Here is a 24,743-nt window from a genome sequence, read left to right as displayed (position 1 = left end):
CCTCCAACACCACCAATGTGCAACATCCACCTGGATGATGTGACGGCAGCCATAGTGCGCCAGAATGCTCACCACACATCGGCTATCAGTGGGGAGGAGAGCAGAGTAATGAAGCCAATTCAGAGATGCGGAATATTAGGAGGCCATGATTGGTAAGGGCCAATGGGAAATTTGGCCAGGATACTGGGGTTACACCCCTACTCTTTTCGAGAAATGCCCTGGGATTTTTAATGATCACAGAGAGTCACGACCTCGGTTTTACATCTCATCCAAAGGACAGCGCCTGTTTACAGTATAGTGTCCCTGTCACTATACTGGGGCATTAGGACCCACATGGACTGCAGGGTGAGCGCCCCCTGCTGGCCCCACTAACACCTCTTCCAGCAGCAACCTTAGATTTTCCCAGGAGGTCTCACATCCAGGTACTGACCAGGCTCACAGCTCCTTAGTTTCAGTGGGTTGCCAGTTGTGAGTTGCAGGGTGATATGGTTGCTGGAACCCTTTACTTATTCAAATATTGTATACAGAGCATTCCAGAAAAAAACTAAATAAAGAGTATTTTTAATCCATGCTGTACAGACCCTTTGCAGTTATGACAGTGGTGTATCCTGGTCGCCCTCTTGTCCCGTTGGTGATGGGCGTCACTGTGATGTTGTAGGTGCTGTTGGGAAAGAGGCCTCGCAGCAGGACTGACTGCTCTTTGGTGTTTACAGTGGAGGAGCTGTTGTCCCCAACTCTGCTGAACTGGACGTCATAGCTGGACACTGACAAAGAGGCTGGACTGGTCCAGTTCACTAGGGCACTGGTGGGGCTCTGGGCTGTAGCGTTCACAGCAAGGGGCACTAGAGGACATGTTCATGTAAATGTTAAAACAATGACAAGTAATTCACTCAAATGAATGCCTTAAGATCATCTCACTCACATGGCTCTGTAGTGAAGAAGATCAGTGGGCTGCTCTCCTCAGTGCCCAGGGATGTCAGTGCAGAGACAGATACAAGGTACCTTGTATCATCCTTCAGACCTGGAGAAATAAGGGCCCAATCAAAAGTCAGTCATTCCAGTAAATATATTAAAAATTCTATCACATTGAGAGCAGATGATCTCGAAATACTTTAGTATAAGCATACTTTTAAAGGTTTAGTCTGGCAATGTAACAATTAAGAGAGCAGGGATATCAACATTTTTTCTGTGGTTTCATGTACAGAATCCATCCATCCAGTACCAGGAATCACATGTCTTGGACACAGAAAGCTTCAGCCTGTCCCAAGAGACCCCTCTCCCATCTCCTCCATTACAGACTCAGAAGGAAAGGGACAATATGTAATAGTCATGCAAAACTGGTCAGTATGTCTCTTGGAGGTGGGAAAAAGTGAAAACCCACACAAACGGGGGATAATGGTCAAAGTCTTCGCACACAGGTACCCCAGGCCAATATCCAACTAGGTCCTGTGAGGCAGAAGAACTGACCGCCATCTAACAAACATTGCACTTTTCCTCTATTGAATCCATACACCCCAAACTTTACATATCTAAAATTAACATGCTGTTAACTTTGCCTGGCTAACCTTCCACTCTCAGGAGCACATTTTGAGAATCTTGTCATGCTGCATCTGAAAATCTGAAGACAAAACATATCCAGAACTGTCCCACAGTCTTTTATAGTTTCTTGTTCTCCATCCATGCATTTTCTTACCACTTACATAAATACAAGGTTGCGGGAGAGCTTGAGCCTACCCGTCAAGCAACAGGCATAAAGCAGGATACACCCTGGACGGGACCCAAGTCCATCTCAGTGCAAACGCAGACACAAACACAAACACAAACACACCACAGAGCACATTTTCCCAGAAGCCAATTAATCTATCAGTATTTCTTTGGACTGTGGGAGGAAACCGGAGCACCCAGAGGAAACTCATGTAAACAAGGGGAGAACATACAAACTCCAAACAGATAGCACCCCAGGAACTGAACACAGGGGCCCCAGCACTGTGAGTCAGCAATGGTAACCATGCCACTGCGCTGCCTCAGTTTCTTTTTTGCCCATTGAACTCTTCATCATGCCAGTTATTTCATGATTTATCATGATTTACTACCTGTCAAATTTGCCCTCTGTGCTGTAGCTGGAAGAGTGATGTTAGCGCTGGGTTCAGTGCTGCTCACGGGGCTGTAGGAAACTCTGTACGCTTTGATCAGGCCACCATTTTCAACAGGAGGCACCCAGGTCACTACTGCTGACATTTCGGTCACACTGGAAATAGTAACATTGCTGGGGGTGGGAGCTGTAAGGAAAGAAAAGACAATGTAATATCATACAGGCAAGAAGATAATTGTCACTGTTTTATCTACTTAAAGTAATTCTTTCATCTGAATCATACATTTTTCATGTCTGAAGTACATTGTACATTAACTGTAATAAACTCCAATAAAAGAAATTAAACTGCTCATTGTGCCCAACAGCTAGAAAGATGTAAAACTACTACTAGATATAGAGAAGAATGAAGGGAAGGTTTTGGTTTAAGAGTATAGGACACTTTTTCAGGGAACGTTTTTAATACCAGCTATCACCTTTCAATTGAAGAGTTATTTTGCAAATCCTTTAATAGCACAACAAAACCTGTAATCAAAAAAAGCTTTTTAAAATCTGCTTTACATAATGCATCTTTTCTTAAAAAGGATTTTCTTTTTATAATTAACACCATTTAATGAAGAAGATAAGTCAATTAGTTTAAGTGCAGGTATGCAAGTTAATTAATTTTCAAATGCCTCTATTCACAAATATATTTTGGAAAGTACTGGAATAATTCTTCTGGAACAAAAAAAAATCTACATTTTATTAAAACAAAATAAAATGTGCTATATAAACTATATGCAATTCAACATAAACTACTCACTTAAATATTTTGCAAAATACCTTTTCTTCCAAAAACTGTGAAAATGGTACCTGCATGGCTCGTTTGGTAACATTGCATATTATTTTTATTCTTAATATAGTATTATAATTTGTTTTTGTTTTGACTCAGTGACATAGCCCACAAAATTTCAATTTGTGGACCATATAAACTTGCCCCACAATAAAAGGTCCTCTTAACAATTTGCGTCAGCATTGTTTGTTTTTTTTTTTAGTAAAAGTACAGGGATTTTGGATATTGATTAAAATAAATTTGGTGTCTTTAGATAAACTGAATTTTCATTACTGATTGTGATACAGTCACATAGCATTTTGCTTTTGCATGTACACTAAATCAGTGTGTTGTTGAGAAAGATGATTGGGCAGAGCTGTTTAGAGCAAGTCAACATTTAATTGAATCCATTGAATTTCAAGCCTGGTGAAAAAGAAAAAAGAAAAACACAAAAGAGCAACCAATATTCTCCACTTATCAAGAAAGCAATGTTGCAGTGTGAAGATCAGAGTATGTAAAGGCCTCCTGAATGATGAATTACAGTGTTTTTTTGACGGACGTAGCACAGATGCAATGAACAGTACACCAACAAATACAGTATGTACAACAGATCAACCAATGAGTACGTCCAAAAGAAATATACTTTTCCTGAGAATTTTGGCGATTTGTTATATTGGTAAGTTTCCCTTCATACTAGGTATGCATTTTAAAATCTTGGGAAAAAAGCTACTGACCCTTTGCAGTTGTGATAGTGGTGTATCCTGGCAGCCCTCTTGTCCCGTTGGTGATGGGCGTCACTGTGATGCTGTAGGTGCTGTTGGGAAGGAGGCCCTGCAGCAGGACTGACTGCTCTTTGGTGTTCACAGTGGAGGAGCTGTTGTCCCCAACTCTGCTGAACTGGACATCATAGCTGGACACTGACAGAGAGGCTGGACTGGTCCAGTTCACTAGGGCACTGGTGGGGCTCTGGGCTGTAGCGTTCACACCAAGGGGCACTAGAGGAACAATGTTCATGTAAATTTTAGATGTTAAAACAATGACAAATTTAATAATTCACTCAAATGTTGGTACTGAGATCCTCTCACTCACATGGCTCTGTAGTGAAGAAGATCAGTGGGCTGCTCTCCTCAGTGCCCAGGGATGTCAGAGCAGAGACAGATACAAGGTACCCTGTATCATCCTTCAGACCTGGAGAAATAAGGGCCCAATCAAAAGACAGTTGTAACAATTAAATATATCACATAATCAGTATATGAGAAATATTTAGATGTTCTAAAGACACCACATATAATACTTACAAATAAAGGCTTAAATTGCCTATATGACAGCTGAAGTGTGTACTATTTTTTACAAAAATGTATTTTGTACAATTACAGTTAATATGGTGACACATAAGCAGTTTTCAGATGATGCCTTCTTATGAATCCAAAACCTCCAAATATATCGAAATAATACCATCTCAACCCTGGAGCTTGACAAGAGATGTTTTTTAAGAACATCACACTAAGTATAAGAATTTGAACACATGCATATTTAACAATTTTAAAAGATCTCTGTTATATGTTTTTATCTGACTATTAATAATACCTATTGCGTCAGTTAAGTCCTTTCTTTTTGTTCACTACCTGTCAGGTTCACTCCAAGTGCTGTAGCAGGAAGAGTGAGGTTAGTGCTGGGATCAGTGCTGCTCACAAGCCTGCAGGAAACTCGGTACCCTGTGACCAGCCCAACGTCCATCACTGGAGGTTGCCAAGTCACCACAGCCGATGTTGCAGTCTTGTTAGACACGTTGCTGAGGAAGAAAACTGTAAAGAGCAACCAGGATAAGATGGTGACAAGGCATTTTATTAATCTACTGTTTGTACTATAAATGCAAGTAATGACAAACGCTCTACTTAAAAGATAATTGGGTGTTGGCATGCGAATTTTTTAAAAATTTACAGTATTATTTTTACATCGATAGGAAAGCTATTTTTATTCCAAATGATCTTTCTAACAATGATCAACTAATGTTTTTTTACAAAGCAAAGAATAATGTACACTTTCACTTATTCAAATATTGTATATAGAGCATTGCAGAAAAAAAACCCATAAAGAGTATTTTCTATCCATGCTGTACAGACCCTTTGCAGTTGTGACAGTGGTGTATCCTGGTCGCCCTCTAGCCCCATTGGTGATGGGGGTCACTGTGATGCTGTAGGTGCTGTTGGGAAGGAGGCCCTTCAGCAGGACTGACTGCTCTTTGGTGTTTACAGTGGAGGAGCTGTTGTCCCCAACTCTGCTGAACTGGACGTCATAGCTGGACACTGACAAAGAGGCTGGACTGGTCCAGTTCACTAGGGCACTGGTGGGACTCTGGGCTGTAGCGTTCACAGCAAGGGGCACTAGACATACAATTGTTAAACACATGTACAATTTTAAATTATTAATTGGAGTATGTGCTGTACAAAAAAAAAGTTTTTTAAAATGATTTTGAAAATCTTAGGCTCCTCTCACTCACATGGTTCTGTAGTGAAGTTGACTTTTGGGCTGCTCTCCTCAGTGCCCAGGGAGGTCAGGGCAGAAACAGACACAGAGTACTTCATATCTCCCTTCAGATCTACAGTAGAAGGACAATGAGTCATGCAAAATATAGTCAGGCCCAAATGAATTAAGACATGGAATATGAAAAATATTTTCATACAATGTCCTAATTTTTATTATCTTCCAGCTATTTATGAATTCTTAGTTTAAGTCACTTAGGTTAACTCTTAAACATGTACCATATTATATATCAGTGCTTTTAAAGTTGTGGCAGCCTTTTGGTATTTTGGAATTATCGTAAATCCAGTGTTTTCATGTGGGTAATACTAACTTTAACCAGTACAGCTTGTGTTTTCAGGCATGTTACTTATTAGGCGTGTTTTAGTTCTTCATAACTCATTAGATTATCAGTTTCAGAAAACAATATCAAACCTACAGTATAAAGGTTTAGGCTGTGCAATGCCTTTTGTCAGAAATACCGTAAATACCTGAAATACTCAGTATTCTGTAGGTATCAATGATGCAAGCTAGTATAAATCAGATATTATATCAGAAATAAAGAATCAACACATGACATAGTTTAATTTCAAATGGCTGTTAATAAAGCCTGATTCCAAGATTAGAATTATAATCTCAACAGACTATAGCTATAATTACAAAACTTTTTTTCTAAAGATTTAAGAGTTGCACAAAATCATCTGCCTATTCAGCAAACAAATCTCACAGTTTGTTGAAACATTGAGATGTATCTACAAGAAAATTATTCAATTACATTCTGGTACTGTACAACATGGCCAAAATCACTGCAGCAGCCCTGTTTTACTTAAAGGCAAGACTTTTGCACTGTAGAAAAAAGCATGTTTCACAGCGGGTTTTAGTGGTACAGTTAACTGTAAATATACAGTACATGTAAAATACTATCAAAACATTTTTATTGTATTATGCATTTCCATAAACATCAGCTTCATAACAAAATTTGTATTATGTTTTTTTTTAACAAAGAAAAACAATTTTGCCATAATTTATTGGCAGTACTCCAAATCATTTTTTGCCATCTTGAGAACACTTTAAATGTTAGCAAAATGCAGATCTTGGTAATCCCCACTCTTATGACAAATACCCTGCATGCAAAGACAGAGGCATGACAGGGTATACTGTAGGCATTACACTATGTAGTTTATGATGTCAGATTAAAAATCAGATTAACATCAGATGGGGAATGAACAGTCCTCTATTTTACACACAAATCTGTCCACAAAGCCACCTGTCAAATTTGCTTGCAGTACTGTAGCAGGAAGAGTGAGGTTAGCGCTGGGTTCAGTGCTGTTCTCAGGGGTGTAGGAAACTCGGTACCCTGTGACCAGGCCAGCATCTCCGATAGGAGGCTGCCAGGTCACTACTGCTGATGTTCCAGTCACACTCAACACAGCAACATTGCTGGGGGAGAGATCTGTAAGGAAAACAAAATCACCACAGAAGAACTTGAGCCCTTCACTAGAGGTTTAACAATACTACTTTTGACATGTTATTACTATTATTTTTGGCTAACCATTTTTTTTACAATAGGCTGAATAACACTTCAAAGGCCTGATCATTAATTCTTTAACAATTAGATGAATAAAAAAATAAAACAGGTAAAACACTACAGTAAATATTATTAAACTGTTAAAATAACCAAAAACAGTTTTACAAAGCAATACCCTGGGCACTTTTAATAAAATATAAAGTTATTGCTTTAATTAAGTTTACATACTTGTATTAGAGGTAAGTTTTAAAGGAAATTGTTGGTCTAAAGAATGTGAGAATAAAGTGGTATACATGGGTTGGAGTAATTAAAAATTTCAATATCATCTTCACTGGATTGTTTGGTATAATGGCAGAGTCCTATCATGCTGATAGTGTCAAGTCTGCCAGTGACATAAACACATTATCTACTGAACTTGAGAAGGAATGAATAAGAAACTGTAGAGCCGACAGCACAGACCCTTTGCAGTTGTGACAGTGATGTATCCTGGCAGCCCCCTAGTCCCTTTGGTGATGGGGGTCACTTTGATGCTGTAGGTGCTGTTGGGAAGGAGGCCCTGCAGCAGGACTGACTGCTCTTTGGTGTTTACGGTGGAGGAGCTGTTGTCCCCAGCTCTGCTGAACTGGACGTCATAGCTGGACACTGACAGAGAGGCTGGACTGGTCCAGTTCACTAGGGCACTGGTGGGGCTCTGGGCTGTAGCGTTCACAACAAGGGGCACTAGAGGAACAATGGTCATGCAAATTTTAGATGTTAAAACAATGACAAACTTAGTAATTCACTCAAATGTTGGTGTTGAGGTCCTCTCACTCACATGGCTCTGTAGTGAAGAAGATCAGTGGGCTGCGCTCCTCAGTGCCCAGGGATGTCAGAGCAGAGACAGATACAAGGTACCCTGTATCGTCCTTCAGACCTGGAGAAATATTTGAGAAATATTTAGATGTTCTAAAGAGACCATATATAATACTTGCAAATAATTTTAATGGCTTAAATTGCCTATATGACAACTGAAGTGAGTACTATTTTTTACAAAAATGCATTTTGTACAATTAAAGTTAATAAATATGGTGACACATAAGCCGTTTTCACATAATGCCTTCAAATGAATCCAAAAACTCCAAATATATTGAGATAATACCCACTTACCCCTGGAGCTTGACAAGAGATGTTTTTTAAGAATATCACGCTAAGTATAAGAATTTATACACAAGCATATTTAAACATTTTAAAAGGTCTCTGTTATGTGTTTTTATCTGACTATTAATAATACCTATTGCTTTTTATCGTGTCAGCTAAGTCCTTTCTTTTTGTTCACTACCTGTCAGGTTCACTCCAAGTGCTGCAGCAGCAAGAGTGAGGTTAGTGCTGGGATCAGCGCTGCTCACAGGCCTGTAGGAAACCCGGTACCCTGTGACCAGCCCAACGTCCATCACTGGAGGTTGCCAAGTCACTACAGCCGATGTTGCAGTCTTGTTAGACACATTGCTGAGGAAGAAAACTGTAAAGAGCAGCCAGGATAAGATGGTGACAAGGCGTTTTATTAATCTACTGTTTGTACTGTAAATGTAAGTAATAACAAACGCTCTACTTTAAAGACAATTGGGTGTTGGCATGCCAGTATATTAAAATTTACAGTATTATTTTTTACATGGATAGGAAAGCTATTTTTATTCCAAATGGTCTTTCCAAAATTGTTTAACCAATGTTTTTTGTTACAAAGCAAAGAATAATGTACACTTTCACTTATTCAAATACTGTATATACAGCATTGCAGAAAAAAACCCTTAAAGAGTATTTTCTATCCATGCTGTACCGACCCTTTGCAGTTGTAACTGTGGTGTATCCTGGTCGCCCTCTAGTCCCGTTGGTGATGGGGGTCACTGTGATGCTGTAGGTGCTGTTGGGAAGGAGCCCCTGCAGCAGGACTGACTGCTCTTTGGTGTGTACAGTGGAGGAGCTGTTGTCCCCAACTCTGCTGAACTGGACATCATAGCTGGACACTGACAGAGAGGCTGGACTGGTCCAGTTCACTAGGGCACTGGTGGGGGTCTGGGCTGTAGCGTTCACACCAAGGGGCACTAGAGGAACAATGTTCATGTAAATTTTAGATGTTAAAACAATGACAAACTTAGTAATTCACTCAAATGTTGGTGCTGAGATCCTCTCGCTCACATGGCTCTGTAGTGAAGAAGATCAGTGGGCTGCTCTCCTCAGTGCCCAGGGATGTCAGAGCAGAGACAGATACAAGGTACCCTGTATCATCCTTCAGACCTGGAGAAATAAGGGCCCATTCAAAAGACAGTTGTAACAATTAAATATATCACACAATCAGTATATGAGAAATATGTAGATGTTCTAAAGAGACCATATATAATACTTGCAAATAAAGGCTTAAATTGCCTATATGACCGCTGAAATGTGTACTATTTTTTACAAAAATGTGTTTTGTACAATTACAGTTAATATGGTGACACATAAGCAGTTTTCAGATGATGCCTTCAGATGAATCCAAAAACTCCAAATATATCGAGATAATACCCACTCAACCCTGGAGCTTGACAAGAGATGTTTTTTTAAGAATATCACACTAAGTATAAGAATTTGAACACATGCATATTTAACAATTTTAAAAGGTCTCTGTTATGTGTTTTTATCTGCTTATTAATAATACTTATTGCTTTTTATTGTGTCAGTTAAGTCCTTTCTTTTTGTTCACTACCTGTCAGGTTCACTCCAAGTGCTGTAGCAGGAAGAGTGAGGTTAGTGCTGGGCTCAGTGCTGCTCACTGGCCTGTAGGAAACTCCGTACCCTGTGACCAGCCCAACGTCCGTCACTGGAGGCTGCCAAGTCACCACAGCCGATGTTGCAGTCTTGTTAGACACGTTGCTGAGGAAGAAAACTGTAAAGAGCAACCAGGATAAGATGGTGACAAGGCATTTTATTAATCTACTTTTTTACTGTAAATGTAAGTAATGAAAAATGCTCTACTTAAAAGACATCTGAACTGGGTGTTGGTGTATTAGTATATTAACATTTATAAAGAGTCTTTCCCGAATTGGTCAACTAAACTTTTTTTTTACAAAGCAAAGAATAATAATTCTTTGTACACTTATTCAAATATTGTATATAGAGCACGGCAGTAAATAAAACACAATAAAGAGTGTTTTTATCCATGCTGTACAGACCCTTTGCAGTTGTGACAGTGATGTATCCTGGTCGCCCTCTTGTCCCGTTGGTGATGGGCGTCACTGAGATGTTGTAGGTGCTGTTGGGAAGGAGGCCTCGCAGCAGGACTGACTGCTCTTTGGTGTTTACGGTGGAGGAGCTGTTGTCCCCAGCTCTGCTGAACTGGACGTCATAGCTGGACACTGACAGAGAGGCTGGACTGGTCCAGTTCACTAGGGCACTGGTGGGGGTCTGGGCTGTAGCGTTCACAACAAGGGGCACTAGAGGAACAATGGTCATGCAAATTTTAGACATTAAAACAATGACAAATTTAGTAATTCACTCAAGTGTTGGTGCTGAGATCCTTTCACTCACATGGCTCTGTAGTGAAGAAGATCAGTGGGCTGCTCTCCTCAGTGCCCAGGGATGTCAGAGCAGAGACAGATACAAGGTACCCTGTATCATCCTTCAGACCTGGAGAAATATTTGAGAAATATTTAGATGTTCTAAAGAGACCATATATAATACTTGCAAATAATTGTAAGGGCTCAAATTGCCTATATGACAACTGAAGTGAGTACTATTTTTTACAAAAATGCGTTTTGTACAATTAAAGTTAATAAATAAGGTGACACATAAGCCGTTTTCACATAATGCCTTCAAATGAATCCAAAAACTCCAAATATATTGAGATAATACCTACTCACCCCTGGAGCTTGACAAGAGATGTTTTTTAAGAATATCACACTAAGTATAAGAATTTATACACAAGCATATTTAAACATTTTAAAAGGTCTCTGTTATGTGTTTTTATCTGACTATTAATAATACCTATTGCTTTTTATTGTGTCAGTTAAGTCCTTTCTTTTTGTTCACTACCTGTCAGGTTCACTCCAAGTGCTGCAGCAGGAAGAGTGAGGTTAGTGCTGGGATCAGTGGTGCTCACAGGCCTGTAGGAAACCCGGTACCCTGTGACCAGCCCAACGTCCATCACTGGAGGTTGCCAAGTCACCACAGCCGATGTTGCAGTCTTGTTAGACACGTTGCTGAGGAAGAAAACTACAAAGAGCAACCAGGATAAGATGGTGACAAGGCATTTTATTAATCTACTTTTTTACTGTAAATGTAAGTAATGAAAAATGCTCTACTTAAAAGACATCTGAACTGGGTGTTGGTGTATTAGTATATTAACATTTATAAAGAGTCTTTCCCGAATTGGTCAACTAAACTTTTTTTTTACAAAGCAAAGAATAATAATTCTTTGTACACTTATTCAAATATTGTATATAGAGCACAGCAGAAATAAAACACAATAAAGAGTGTTTTTATCCATGCTGTACAGACCCTTTGCAGTTGTGACAGTGGTGTATCCTGGTCGCCCTCTAGTCCCGTTGGTGATGGGCGTCACTGTGATGCTGTAGGTGCTGTTGGGAAGGAGGCCTCGCAGCAGGACTGTCTGCTCTTTGGTGTTTACAGTGGAGGAGCTGTTGTCCCCAACTCTGCTGAACTGGACGTCATAGCTGGACACTGACAGAGAGGCTGGACTGGTCCAGCTCACTAGGGCACTGGGGGGGCTCTTGGCTGTAGAACTAACAACTATTGGTGCTAAAAATATAAAGTGAAACCACAAAATGCTGATGCACAGACCTATTAAACATGTGGGCAATTAATGATTAAATGAACTTTGTCTAAATATATTTAACCATAACCTAAGCAGCAGTATTCTCACATGATACTGTAGTAAAGTAGACCTGCTGACTTCTGTCCTCAGTACCGAGTGATGTCAGGGCAGACACAGACACTGAGTACATAGTGCCTTCCTTCAGACCTATACAACAAAGGAGAGGAGGAGAAAAATAGACAGTTTTAACATCAGTGATATTTCTCAAGGATTAGTGAAATGGGTTGATGAGTATAAAGGAAATGCTAGATGCTAGAACTGGAAAATTTAGTTTTACTTTGATTTTACATACAGTACATTAAAGACTGACAAAACAGAGTATTCAATGACATGTAAAATGTGCTTGGTGATTTACTGCAACATTTGCAAAATTATGTTTGTTTAAAACAGACATTGTTACTTTGTTCAAAAAGAAGCCGATGTCTTTTTTTGTTCATTACTAAAAATGCTATTGGAAATGATGGAGCAAACTTTTGTAATTCTTCAGATGCATGAATGAATCTTCCATAATTGTAAGAAAACCTCAACCCATATTAAGGACATCATGTTCTAGTGGATGTAAATGTCCTCTTCAAGAATCTTTTTTAAATATAATTTTGTTTATACATTTGATACCAGCAAACACAGGTTAAATGTCATCAATTAGAGTTGAGAATGTAATTTTAATTGGAATCCCCATGAAACAATAGTAAATAAAAACTATTTTCAGACATTTTGGTTCTCAATCATACTGTATATCCATCAATTTCCCAACCTTTTTAATCAATACAGGGTTACGGGGAGCACCAGAGTCTATCGTGGCAAGAAACGGGTGCAAGGCAGGATACATTCTGGAAGGGACGCCAGTCCATCACAGGGCACACATACCCACAAATACATACATACTCACACCTGGTTCAGTTTTCCCAGAAGCCACTTAACCAACCAGTATGTCTTTAGACTGTGGGAGGAAACTGGAGCAGAGAGAGGAAACCTACTATACATGAACACAGGGAGAACCTGCAAACTCAACACATACTGTATAGCACCCCAACAACTGAACTCAGGACTGTGCTATTGTGTCAGCCTTTACTCATAAATAGATAGATTTCAAAACATAAGCTAAACATAAGCTTAATTAATTCTTACTTCCACATAGGTATGGATTTCATGTGGTTATACCTATAATTGGTACAATGTCTGTAAAGTTCACAAATATATATCTTACTGGTACTCCAATAAGAGGTTTGAAGATTATGCGTTAAGACATTGCAATTGTGTGCAATGTACTGTAAATAATTGCTTCTGAAAATTATTTTACAAGTTTTGTTTTTATAATTTCAATAACCCCATCACAGGTATGCACAATGTGGCATTTATATACTATATACTGTATGAAAATCAGAATGTGTTGCCTGACCTGTCAGGTTGACCCAAAGTGCTGTAGCAGGAAGAGTGAGGTTAGTGCTGGGCTCAGTGCTGGTCACAAGGCTGTAGGAAACTCTGTACCCTGTGACCAGGCCAGCATCTCCCACAGGGGGCTGCCAGGTCACTAGTGCTGATGTGGTGGTTTTGTTTGAAACACTTACATAGCCAGGAGAGAGAGCTATAAAAAATTAAAAAGTAACAGTAATATATAACATTCTTGAAGAGAGTTGTAAGCAGAATTTCCTGTAGATATTTTTAACACATTCAATGCAGGAGTTCATTTTCGGTTTACATAGGACTGTCATCTCCTTTTCTATGACAGTCTATTTAATTAGACCACAGATTGTTGATTTTTTAAAAGGAGACCCTGCTTAAGGGTGTGTGGCTTTAGAACATACAGTATGTTCCTCAAAGATATATCTACAGAAAACAAGGTCCTGGTTCAACGGACCATATTGTACCAACATACTATAGATAAATATTCAAATGAACACCTTTCTAGTTTAGGGTACAGAGTTAGAGCAACAGCTGCAATGAATTTTGGATCTGAACATCTCTTCATCACATCACAGTACTACATGAAATGAATCTCTCTTAAAACGTCTCATTCTGCCTTTTTGCACATTAAAAGTAAAAAATATCAGCCAGCGACAGCTGACTTGCCCTTAATATGTCCTAAATATGTGACATTTTCATGACCAGTGACATACTGTATGTATGCTATGTATTGGAACCCATAAATATTAATAGACAGATAGTAAATTTTGATTGTGTCACAAAGCCCCAGGAACAGTAATCATAATATGAAGAATTATAAAACATTATGTCACAAATGCAGCACACAACAATACACTAAATTTTCCATTAAAAAAAAGCTTTTACAAACAGGATATACTACCCTAAAATAGCGCATTTACTGGCTAAAGCAACGTACTCAAAATCCCACATTTAACATTCTGATGCATACTGTATTACATATGTTTGATTTATATATTCAGTTTTCTATTAGTAAAATCTTATAACTTCTAATCATTGTTTTGATATTGATATTATTATCATTATTGTTGTTGTTGTTGTTGTTGTTGTTGTTGTTGTTGTTGTTGTTGTTACAAAGATATTAGCAAGGTGTTCAAAGCACTAGAAGGAGGTAAGTGATGCTGGTAATCACATAATAATCCCTAATATTAACTATTTTTACATTCTATGGCATCACAGTATTATATATTTCTACGATGGGATAAGCACATCAGTAGCAATCTTGTACTTTTTAAAGTAAATAGCCTAATTGAAAAAAACTAAAACAGTCACTGATTACTGTACTTCAGCATTGAAAAAGAGAACAATAAATGGTACCGACCAGCTGGAGTTTTCACTGTTATGTACACAGGCTGTCCTGTTGTCCCATTGATGATGGGGGTCACTGTGATGCTGTAGGTGCTGTTGGGAAGGAGGCCCTGCAGCAGGACTGACTGGTCTTTGGTGTTTACAGTGGAGGTGCTGTTGTCCCCAACTCTGCTGAACTGGACGTCATAGCTGGACACTGACAGAGAGGCTGGACTGGTCCAGTTCACAAGGACACTGATGGAGCTCTTCCAAATGGTATTCACAGCAAGTGGCACTAGAGACATATTAGAACAATTCATGGGTTTGTAAGCATTTGTAAATTAAAGGTTAGGAATAATCTATTTTCTTTCCGCTATAATTACGAGTTCTGCACATCCATTTTGGAAACACAAGGCACAAGCAGGAACTACACCCTGAACAGGAAACCAGTCTACTGTAAGGTACACATAGTGCACACATACAGGGGCAACTGAGACAAACAATTAATCCAGCCAGCATGTCCTGTGTGAATGAATGAGACTGTAACCAGCAAACTAACAGTTACTGTATAACTTATAACTTTTGTTATAGTGATTGACACAAAATATGTTTATTCTAGCATCAAAACAGTAACAACATTTTCAAATCAGAAATGTAGAACTCAAATAATAGGTTTCTTATAACAAATTATAAGTATAGTTAGTTACTAACATAAAATGTTTTTACATCAATTTTTAGCTTTGAAAAAGATTATAACAAATTCTAATCAGAAATGTAAAACTCAAATAATAAAAAAATTACCATGCACATTAGAATGGGCAGTTAGTAAGGTTTGTAGCGGTTCAAAAGAATGTTTGAATATTTCCCAATTTAATTATTTAGACTTGAAGGTACCATTATAAATGAGATATCTGAATCTTCAAAGATGTTAACTGTTTATCTAGACTGTGATTTATTCATGTACTGTATGTGGATCAAACTGTGTAATTAGGATAAATCATTTTCACATCCCCCTCTGATGTTTTTAAATCTGACTCAAGACTTACTTGCTCTAAATGGCCTTCAAATCCTTACATTATTCTATCTTTTTATTTCATAATATACATTTTGCATCATTCTCTTTCTACATCTCTGTAGTAGAAATGCAGAATGGTTAAAAGGTGCTACAGTATATAACAATAAAATCAATTGGATGGTTGAGGTAGTGAATTTCAAGAAAAGACTAATACAATCAGAAGATTTAGAAGATCTAGAACTATAACCAAGGTGTTTTATTTATAAATACAAAAGAGCAATGGGTTAGTATTGAATATGTACAGGTTTATCCTCAGAATTTGTTGATCCTAAAAAATAGTTTAAAGAGCACAAATAATATTATTATTAATAATGCAATTAGATCAAGTGAAACAAGTGCTCAAAGAATCCATTACAATTTCAGGAGACATTGTGTTATGGAATAAACCGTGGGTGACTATTAAGAATAGAACAATATCATGGACAAAACAGGGAACTTCACACAGGACCTTAAATCAACAGCATCTTATGTCTTATTCAGTACTGAAAAATAAATGTAATTTAACTAATACAGAAAACTTTAAATATCTTCAAATTCGAAATTTATACTGTATTTCACAGCTTTGATTTTAATTATTTTGGCACATTTTGTTAAATGTAGTCAAAAGAGAAAAAAACTTATGAAGACTTTCCAAAGCACAAGGCCAAAGCTTCATTGGAGTGTACTGTATCCCTTTACTTAAGAAAGTACTGTAAATGTCCTTGCATGGCCCAGTCAAAGTGCTGACTTGAATCCTATCAACAATTTGTGTTTTTTTGTTGAGTTCAATGGTCTGAATACCTACAGTATGTAATCAACATATTTCTGCTTTTTCTCTTACATTTTTACTGACATTTACTGTAATATTCTTCAGTCCCTAGTGTGAGCATTCAGGTTTTAAATAAAATATTCAGCTTAAAAAGATGCGTATGCTTCATTTTGTAATGAATTTAACACCATAGGAAGAATTTGAATACAGTACATATGCAAGGCACTTCAAAAGTTGGTATAATTTTCTTATAGCAACAAAGCTAACAACATAAATTAGTGACTATCACTTAGTAGTCTGAAGAAAAGAACCTTTCCATGCATTTTATTGACTTAAATACCTGTATATTCTAATTACATTATAAACATAGCCAGCAGCCATATCATCCTGCAACTCACAACTGGCAACCCACTGAAGCTAAGCAGGTGGGATGGGAGACCTCCTGGGAAAAACATAAGGTTGCTGCTGGAAGAGGTGTTTCTGGGGCCCACAGTGGGGCTCACCCTGCAGTCTATGTGGGTCCTAATGCCCCAGTATAGTGATTGGGACACTATACTGTACACTATAATATACTGTAAATGAACAGGTGCCGTCCTTCGGATGAAACGTAAAACTGAGCTCCTTACTCTCTGTGGTCATTAAAAATCCCAGGGCATTTCTCGAAAAGAGTAGGGGTGTAACCCTGGCGTCCTGGCCAAATTTCCAATTGGCCCTTACCAATCATGGCCTCTTAATAATCCCCATCATTGAATTGGCTTCATTACTCTGTTCTCCTCCCTACTGATAGCTGATGTGTGGTGAGCACTTTGGCCAGAATGGCTGCCATCCCATCATCCAGGTGGATGCTGCACATTGGTGGTGGTGGAGGGCAGTCCCCATTACCTGTAAAGCGCTTTGAGTGCAGTGTCCAGAAAAGCGCTATATACTGTAAGTGTAAGCAATTATTAATTATTATTATTATTACATTTTTTACATTTTTCAGAGACTTCAGAACGCTTCAACTGATGCATAAAAATGTAGCATAATGTGTTCTTGCATTATGAACTCTCTTACGACTGGGATCTGCTTTATTCAAATTAAGGTTTCTAAAAATGCAACCAGGTACTAGATATTGTTTAAATAAAAGCTGTGAAAAATTGAATTGGCTTCATTACTCTGTTCTCCTCCCCACTAATAGCTGATGTGTGGTGAGCGTTCTGGCACACTATGGCTGCTGTCATATCATCCTGCACATTGGTAGTGGTGGAGGGGAGTCCCCAATATCTGTAAAGCACTTTGAGTGGAGTGTCCAGAAAAGCACTATATAAGTGTAAGCAATTATTATTATTCTTGTGAGTTGTGCTTGTAGATTAAATTTAAACGTAATAATCAATTACATGCATTGCACTACTTATATGCAGAGTATGAAAAAAATGTAAATATCACATGTAGGCTGTAGAAAGAAAAGTGGCATAACTGGTTATCTGTCTCTTGAATACACAGTGGAAAGTTTATGAAATGTTCATTACCTCTGTTAATGCTGAAGTAAATGACTGGACTTGATTCCTCCTTGCCTTCAGTGGTAAAGGCAGTCACAAAGACAAAGTATGTGGTAGATGATTGCAGTCCTTAAAAAAGGAATAAAGTACTGGTGAAAGGATTTCAAAGTAACTTTGAACTGTGGACATACCTTTTGGCTGCATTAATGTAAGTTTTGTGTCAAATCTTAAAGTAGGTGGTTCTGTTCTTAACACTTGACCCTCCGAGCTGTTACTGTATATTATTTAGAAAACATTATGGTAATGAACATTACCATTAATTTCCATTCAAATTTAAACTTATAAACTTATAATACAAAGCACTTGAAGTTCACAAAATAGCTTCTAAATATTTTATTAATGACTTCAAGAAATCTAGGAAAGGGGTCAAAATGTTTCAACACTCACATTTATTTCAAATAAATTCATTCAAAGAGGAATAATTAATGTGTTCCTCTATTAACCTTATAACAGACAAGAATGAAGTTAATAGGTTTTATCAAGAAGAATTACTAATGATTTTTGGAATCCCATATGAAATGATAAAGTGATAAAGAAACAACTCTTTAGATTCTGAGTCAACTTTAAAATTTCAATTCTCAAACTTTTTTACTTGGCAGATGCTAGTGATTCTGACTTGTGACTTCACTGATGTGTTGTGTCCTCACCTGTCAAGGAGGTGGCCAGCACTGAGGCTGACACAGTTTTCACACTGACAGGTTCAGAGCTGTTCACTGGACCGTAGGAAATCCTGTACTCTTTAATCTGGCCTGTGTTCTCCACTGGGGCCACCCACGAGACCACGACAGAGGCCAGAGGTGTGGCCAAGACTGCAACATTACTGGGCGATCTGGAAGATGCTTTATAAAACAACGCAAACTGTCATTATGTTTAAAAAGAGGGCTGTCGTAATTATTGAAACAAAGCCCTTAATTTATGTTACTTGGGGCAATTTGGCAGATGTTGGTGTTTTTGCCCAACTAAGGGCAATACAAATTTTAAACCAAGCTAACAATCACACCTGAGAATATTAAAATTCAGTAAAAGTTAAACACTTTTACAGGGGTCTCAAATAATGTTCCTGGAGGGACTGTGTGTCTTCATAATTCATAAAGTCTTTTTAAGAAACAGCACATGAAAATCTAAAAAAAATCTTGCTAAAATTCTTCACGTTTAGCCAACAATGAACTGATTGAAGTGATTAAGAGCTGAGCTGGAAGATAAACATGCAGATAGACATGTGCTTCAGCACTAAGACTGCAGATACCGGTTTGAAATGTAAGAAAATGCAGTGACAGGTTAGAGATGGGTATGAGTTTCAATGGAAAGACATGAACTCCTTGGCCATTTTTTTCTGGAAATACAAAATTAATTCGAAAATAATAATTATTTATTTCTTTTGGATTAATGTATCGTACATAGTGCTACAGAATAGGTCGCTTATATACAGTACAATGATGGACAACCAAACTGCTCCTTGGACTATACTCTATGAATATAATTTAATTGGCGGATATTGAGCATGGAAAGTGGTCTAACATACATACCTCCTTTTCAATCTCAATTTATAATAAAACATGAAAACGATACTTTATATTATAACAAGGCACAGGTTTGTGTACTGTATTTGCAATTCAAATGCAAGAGACCTCTTATGTCAACAAAAATATATTTTTAAAGCAATGAATAGTACTAGCCCAGCAATCTATTTGAGAAATATACTCTGTTATAAACACATTATGCTACAGTTTACCTGCTTCTGTGCTAAAGTAAAGTATTGGACTGGGACCCTCTGTGCCTTGGAAGGTGTATGCAGACAAAATCACAAAGTACGTTGTAGATGCTTTCAAGTCTAAAACAATGTAGGAAAAAATGGTGTAGGTTATGAGACAAAACCCGAGGGATTAAAATAAAACAGTAACCGAGTTATCCATGCTTATTATTAACAATACTAATGTTCACCTTTTGCTTTACCGACGGCCTAATAAAACTGTTGCCTCAGGCAGCAGGAAATGAAATTACTAAAAATAATTCAACATTAAAGTGTTTCTATCCAAAAATATACAAACATATACAGGGAAAACAATGATAATAGGAAGAATCTAAAAAGAAGACATTGTGCAGAGTATTTAATAAAGAAACCTGAATTTCAAGATTACAACAAAACTTTCCCAAGATAACCTTATATCAGACATGGAATTTATCAGGCATATTGCCATCACAAACTGTAACAAACGAAACAGTTAATAAAACCTCTAGGGTTAAAAAGATAACAGAAATGCGGATGGCTAAAATAATTAAATTTATTTTAATTTTCACATTCCTCAAGGTTTTACTCTACAGTTAAAAGTGATTAACTATGACTTGTCCTTACTTACTCATCAAGGAGGTGGCCAACACTGAGGCTGCCACAATTTTCACACTGACAGGTTCAGAGCTGTTTGCTGGCCCATAGAAAATCCTGTACTCTTTAATCTCGCCTGTGTTCTCCACTGGGGCTACCCACGAGACCACGACACTGGAGGAAGAGTTGACCAAGGCTCCAACATTACTGGGTGATCTGGAATTTACTTCACATAAAAAAGAGAACAGAAAGACACTGTTCAAAAAAAATTTTTTTTTTAACTACTAATGTGGCAAAAGGGATTCTAATCCAGCTTGAACATTATAAACATTACTTGGGCTTCTTGGGCTAGTTCTGCAGTATGTGAGATTTAATATTTCAAGAATGTTTTACTTGTATACATTATACACTATTTTATATCGAAAAGCAAATTTATTAGATAGCACGTATCAAAATATTAAGAAGCATAAAATTGCAATACAAACTCCAAAAAATTGCCAATCAAATCAAACCAAATCACTGGTCTCAGTCCTGTTAATAAAACTAAGATATTGGTAAAGCACCAATCACAAATGTGGTTACTATGTTTCCTGAGAGACTGTAAGATTAAGGATTAATGAAAAAAAAAGTGTCTCTTTTGAAACCTGACATTGAAATATGCCAGCATTGTTTACATTCCTTTCATGTGTGTCTCTGTGTTAAGATGAGAATTAATTGTTAAAAGACTACACCTTGCGAAAAATTTAACAGTTATTATATGTGAAAACAAAAAATATTGTATGCTTGAGAATATAGACTTTAGTAAAAATATTTTCCTTTTTATTCTATAAAGGTACCTTTACATCATTCAGTATAGTACTGGAAGATCAAAATGCAATGCATGCAATGAAATGCATAACAGTACAAATAATGGACAGTGTGGGATTTGAATACACATTGAAACTGGCATGAAAGCAATATTAAAACTTTTTAATAGACTATCCTCTTGACTGTTAGGTAACACGTGCAATAACTGGTACCTTCAGTGGTTAAAAGAAGGACTTCAGAGGTCAGGTTGAGGAGTGAGTTACAGTACACATATACCCCATACGTGTGACTGGGCTGCAGACCTATTGAGAGAAACATGCTTTACATTATATCTTCACTGTTTGAGACCACAGAGTTTTCAACAAGGTAATTCAAACAACAAGACAGCATTTATAATGTGGCACGTTTATAACTACAAATTACAGAACATTACACAATGTTATCTGCTTTAACTTCCTGCTTTACAGATTCTGTTAAAATCAGGTGGGTAGCTGCGTCAGCATGCGTAGGCTGCAAAGGAACAAGTAATAGGTTTATTCCATGCTGAAAAAAAGAAGAAAGAGAACACAACGTTTCGGCCGTGGAGCCTTCTTCAGGTGTCACCTGAAGAAGGCTCCACGGCCGAAACGTTGTGTTCTCTTTCTTCTTTTTTTCAGCATGGAATAAACCTATTACTTGTTCTGTAAAAATCTCCTTGGTCAAATGTTTGGCTGTAAAGAGATACTTCAGACTTCAGCATGAAGAATTGATGTATATGTGTCAGATTACAAATTCTATAAAGAAAATTGATTTTGATGTCACTATTCAAAATATAAATAGACTACAGCAATGTGCATAATTTTGAATGGAACTCAAAGTATTTAATAGCACATTACATGCTTCAGATTTTGAATGTGTACCTTTCTAATGGATAAAGGTCTGTTTTTCTTCGAGGCAATATTTTGCACTATTCTACTGCCTAGTAATTGTAATTTTTTGGCATTTTGAAGGCAACTATTTTTAAATCATCTACAGTATAATACTGCATGTATTTTTGCAGCAATGGTTTACGAAAAAGTAAATATGTTATTAGGCAGAATCACCATCTACTCATTTAAAAGTTTATAAAGATTAAAAAATCTTTCTCCGCTAAAAGACAGATAAACAGTATAAATACCAAGCAGGAAACTCTCATATCTGAACAATTAAATGATAATCAGCTTTTAGCTGAGACTTGTTTATTTCCTAACCTTCGTGATATGCAGAATATAAGAAATGGTTAATGTGGAAGACGGTGAAAGTACAAATAAAATGATTTAATTTTTTGGTTACTGTGAAAAACATAAACACTGGCCAGGCCAGTGTGAGGGTGACAGCTTTACAGCCCATCAAACAACTCGTCACCTGTTAGCGCTGCTTCTGTGGCTCCACCAGCAATGGGAACTGAGAACACTTTCTCTGGGAACAGAATGTCATAATACTGCACAGAGGTATAGCTGCTGGAAGCCACATCCCACGCGATCACAGCAATGGTGGAGGAGACATATTGCTTTAACAGCTTCACAGGGCAAAGAGACGAAACTGAAACCCAAGAGGACAGTATTAGCACAGTGTAGGATAAAGCCCATTGAAATGGTCCTGCTTCAAGCTTTACCTTTCAATTTCCTAAAGCACAATCCCCCCAGAAATGGCAAATTACAAGTGTTGAACTACAAGGAGTGTAAAAAATAACTTTCCTACTCAATAGTTCAGGAGGGTAGCTGCGTCAGCATGCATAGGCTGCAAATGAACAAGTAATAGGTTTATTCCCTGCTGAAAAGAGAAGAAAGTAAACAACGTTTCGGCTGTGGAGCTTTCTTCGGGTGTGAGCACACACAGCCACAGCTCCACAGGCTCCACAGCCGAAACATTGTGTTTACTTTCTTCTCATTCCTACTCAATTATCAATGGTATGTCTGTTAATGTAAATTTCAAAAGAGCTGAACAGGTGTCTCTGAGGACAAAGAATGAGAACATCTCATACTCGCATTGGAAACAGTTAATTCTAGACTGTGAAAGGCAATGTCTGTTCTGCAAGGTTAATAAAAGATATTAGCCATTGCTCTGTGTAAGAGTCACAAGTTTAATACCTACCATCTGCATAGAATGTGTAAACAGAAGATGTCACTAAGCCATACAATGTGGTATTGACTGTGATAACAGCTGTGCACATGGATGAAGACTTTAGACCTGAAAGGAGAGACAAAATATTCTAACAGAAAATAATGGAGAGTCCAGAAGAAAATTAGAGCAAGAAACAAATCACATCTAAAAAAAATAAGCACACTGTTGTAGATACATCAAAAACATGACAAATAATATGCTAATAAGAGACATTTTTAAAAGAAGTGGTGAAAGAGTACCATTTTGATTACGCGGTATTACTAATATGTAAAAGAGCTGCAAATCTACCTGGATTCATCATGAATAACTTAGTACATTTTGTTTAGAATTTTGTGTTTTTATAAGATATGCAAACCAATCTTTTCACACATGGGGACAAATTAGAGTAGGGCCAGGAAGAGACTGGAGCACCCTGAGAACAACTATGTGAACAGGGGGAGCCCATGCAAACTGACACAGGAGGCTCCACAGTGAGGACCCAAAAGCTCTGAAGCAGCAGCACTGATGTACACTACTGTAAGTACTATTCTACACTCACACACATGGCCATTTACTGTACATAAAACAGTTTTTCCTCAGCATAAGCATTAGACAAAATATTAATAGATTACTTGATAGCAATTTGACAAAAGAAAAAACAAAATAAAGAAGACCTGAAACTTTTCAGTCAACTTATTACCATAATAAAGTTAGAGATTTTTTATTGATAATCTCATCACTATATTATTTTTACATCATGTATACAGGGTGTACATACTACACCCAGCAGCTGTAAACATTACTCCCGATCTCCAGGCAGTGACTGATGAAAAGGAAGGAGTACAGAATCTATTAGTTGTATTTCTATACAGAAGTGTATTTCAAAGTAAGAGAAATTAATATACAACCCTTACCAGTCAATAATAAGGTGGTTGCATTCCCTGGCACAGTGATGTTGAACATGTTTTGCAAACACTGTCCTTCCAGTCTGTACCAGAGGATATTCACCCCCAAAGTCTGCTGAGGGTTCCATGTTAGGGCAATTCCCGAGTCAGTCATTTTCAATGTCATGTTCATCATTATCCTGTGAAGGTCTAGATATCGACCATAGATACAGAGAAAAACAACTCAAACCCACCTCCAAAAATCAGGCAAATACTACTATAAGATTGCTAGGTTTTGGAAATAAAACACAGATAATTTAAACATTATACATCAGAAATAATTTTCCTATAATATTTTAAAGCATCGGTAACTTTCTGAACAATAGTCGCAAAAAAAGGTTTGTGGTAATGTACTGACCTAAAGCAGTTCTTAGAGTGCCAGCGATGCTCTCTGGGCATATTTTTGTAGAGATCTTGGTTCTGAGACAAAAACGATAGGCGGAACCTGATACCAGTCCTTGAAAAGGGTTGGACAAAACAAGAAAACAACAATAATAATAAACAGAGTATCTTCTAAAATAACAAGAGAAATATTTTAAAAACAGCAGTTCCTGAAAGTATTTGAGTGTTTTTCACATAATGCTCTGTAAATTGAACAAGATGTCAATAACACAGTGCCTCGTTTACATTAGTCACTTCTGTTTTCACTGAGATAATGCAAAA

At 37.5% G+C, this 24,743-nt stretch overlaps 1 protein-coding gene across 1 annotated transcript in view; it reads right to left on the bottom strand.

Annotated features, from left to right (window-relative positions):
* Positions 1 to 24,531, bottom strand: part of LOC107078082 (fibronectin-like) — a 38,317-nt gene extending 13,786 nt beyond the window's left edge. Inside the window, exons 1-31 of the mRNA XM_069192188.1 lie at positions 24,439 to 24,531; positions 24,051 to 24,230; positions 23,128 to 23,223; positions 22,399 to 22,575; positions 21,228 to 21,317; positions 20,243 to 20,434; positions 19,618 to 19,716; positions 18,533 to 18,724; positions 17,856 to 17,954; positions 14,559 to 14,819; positions 13,194 to 13,379; positions 11,843 to 11,941; positions 11,458 to 11,718; positions 10,993 to 11,172; positions 10,489 to 10,587; positions 10,134 to 10,394; positions 9,668 to 9,847; positions 9,121 to 9,219; positions 8,766 to 9,026; positions 8,267 to 8,446; positions 7,763 to 7,861; positions 7,408 to 7,668; positions 6,688 to 6,873; positions 5,401 to 5,499; positions 5,024 to 5,284; positions 4,526 to 4,705; positions 3,990 to 4,088; positions 3,635 to 3,895; positions 2,094 to 2,279; positions 923 to 1,021; positions 582 to 842 (exon numbers count right to left, since the gene is read on the bottom strand). Coding sequence (XP_069048289.1) covers positions 582 to 842; positions 923 to 1,021; positions 2,094 to 2,279; positions 3,635 to 3,895; positions 3,990 to 4,088; positions 4,526 to 4,705; positions 5,024 to 5,284; positions 5,401 to 5,499; positions 6,688 to 6,873; positions 7,408 to 7,668; positions 7,763 to 7,861; positions 8,267 to 8,446; positions 8,766 to 9,026; positions 9,121 to 9,219; positions 9,668 to 9,847; positions 10,134 to 10,394; positions 10,489 to 10,587; positions 10,993 to 11,172; positions 11,458 to 11,718; positions 11,843 to 11,941; positions 13,194 to 13,379; positions 14,559 to 14,819; positions 17,856 to 17,954; positions 18,533 to 18,724; positions 19,618 to 19,716; positions 20,243 to 20,434; positions 21,228 to 21,317; positions 22,399 to 22,575; positions 23,128 to 23,223; positions 24,051 to 24,216 — 5,170 coding nt within the window. The 5' untranslated portion in view covers positions 24,217 to 24,230; positions 24,439 to 24,531. The remainder of the gene's footprint in view (positions 1 to 581; positions 843 to 922; positions 1,022 to 2,093; positions 2,280 to 3,634; positions 3,896 to 3,989; positions 4,089 to 4,525; positions 4,706 to 5,023; positions 5,285 to 5,400; positions 5,500 to 6,687; positions 6,874 to 7,407; positions 7,669 to 7,762; positions 7,862 to 8,266; positions 8,447 to 8,765; positions 9,027 to 9,120; positions 9,220 to 9,667; positions 9,848 to 10,133; positions 10,395 to 10,488; positions 10,588 to 10,992; positions 11,173 to 11,457; positions 11,719 to 11,842; positions 11,942 to 13,193; positions 13,380 to 14,558; positions 14,820 to 17,855; positions 17,955 to 18,532; positions 18,725 to 19,617; positions 19,717 to 20,242; positions 20,435 to 21,227; positions 21,318 to 22,398; positions 22,576 to 23,127; positions 23,224 to 24,050; positions 24,231 to 24,438) is intronic.
* Between the last annotated feature and the right edge of the window lie 212 nt (positions 24,532 to 24,743).

This window comes from Lepisosteus oculatus, chromosome 7 (assembly GCF_040954835.1).
Source record: "Lepisosteus oculatus isolate fLepOcu1 chromosome 7, fLepOcu1.hap2, whole genome shotgun sequence".
NCBI classification, from domain to species: Eukaryota; Metazoa; Chordata; class Actinopteri; order Semionotiformes; family Lepisosteidae; genus Lepisosteus; species Lepisosteus oculatus.
The sequence above is the reverse complement of the archived record's forward strand: the minus strand, read 5'-3'. Positions and strand labels throughout refer to the sequence as shown.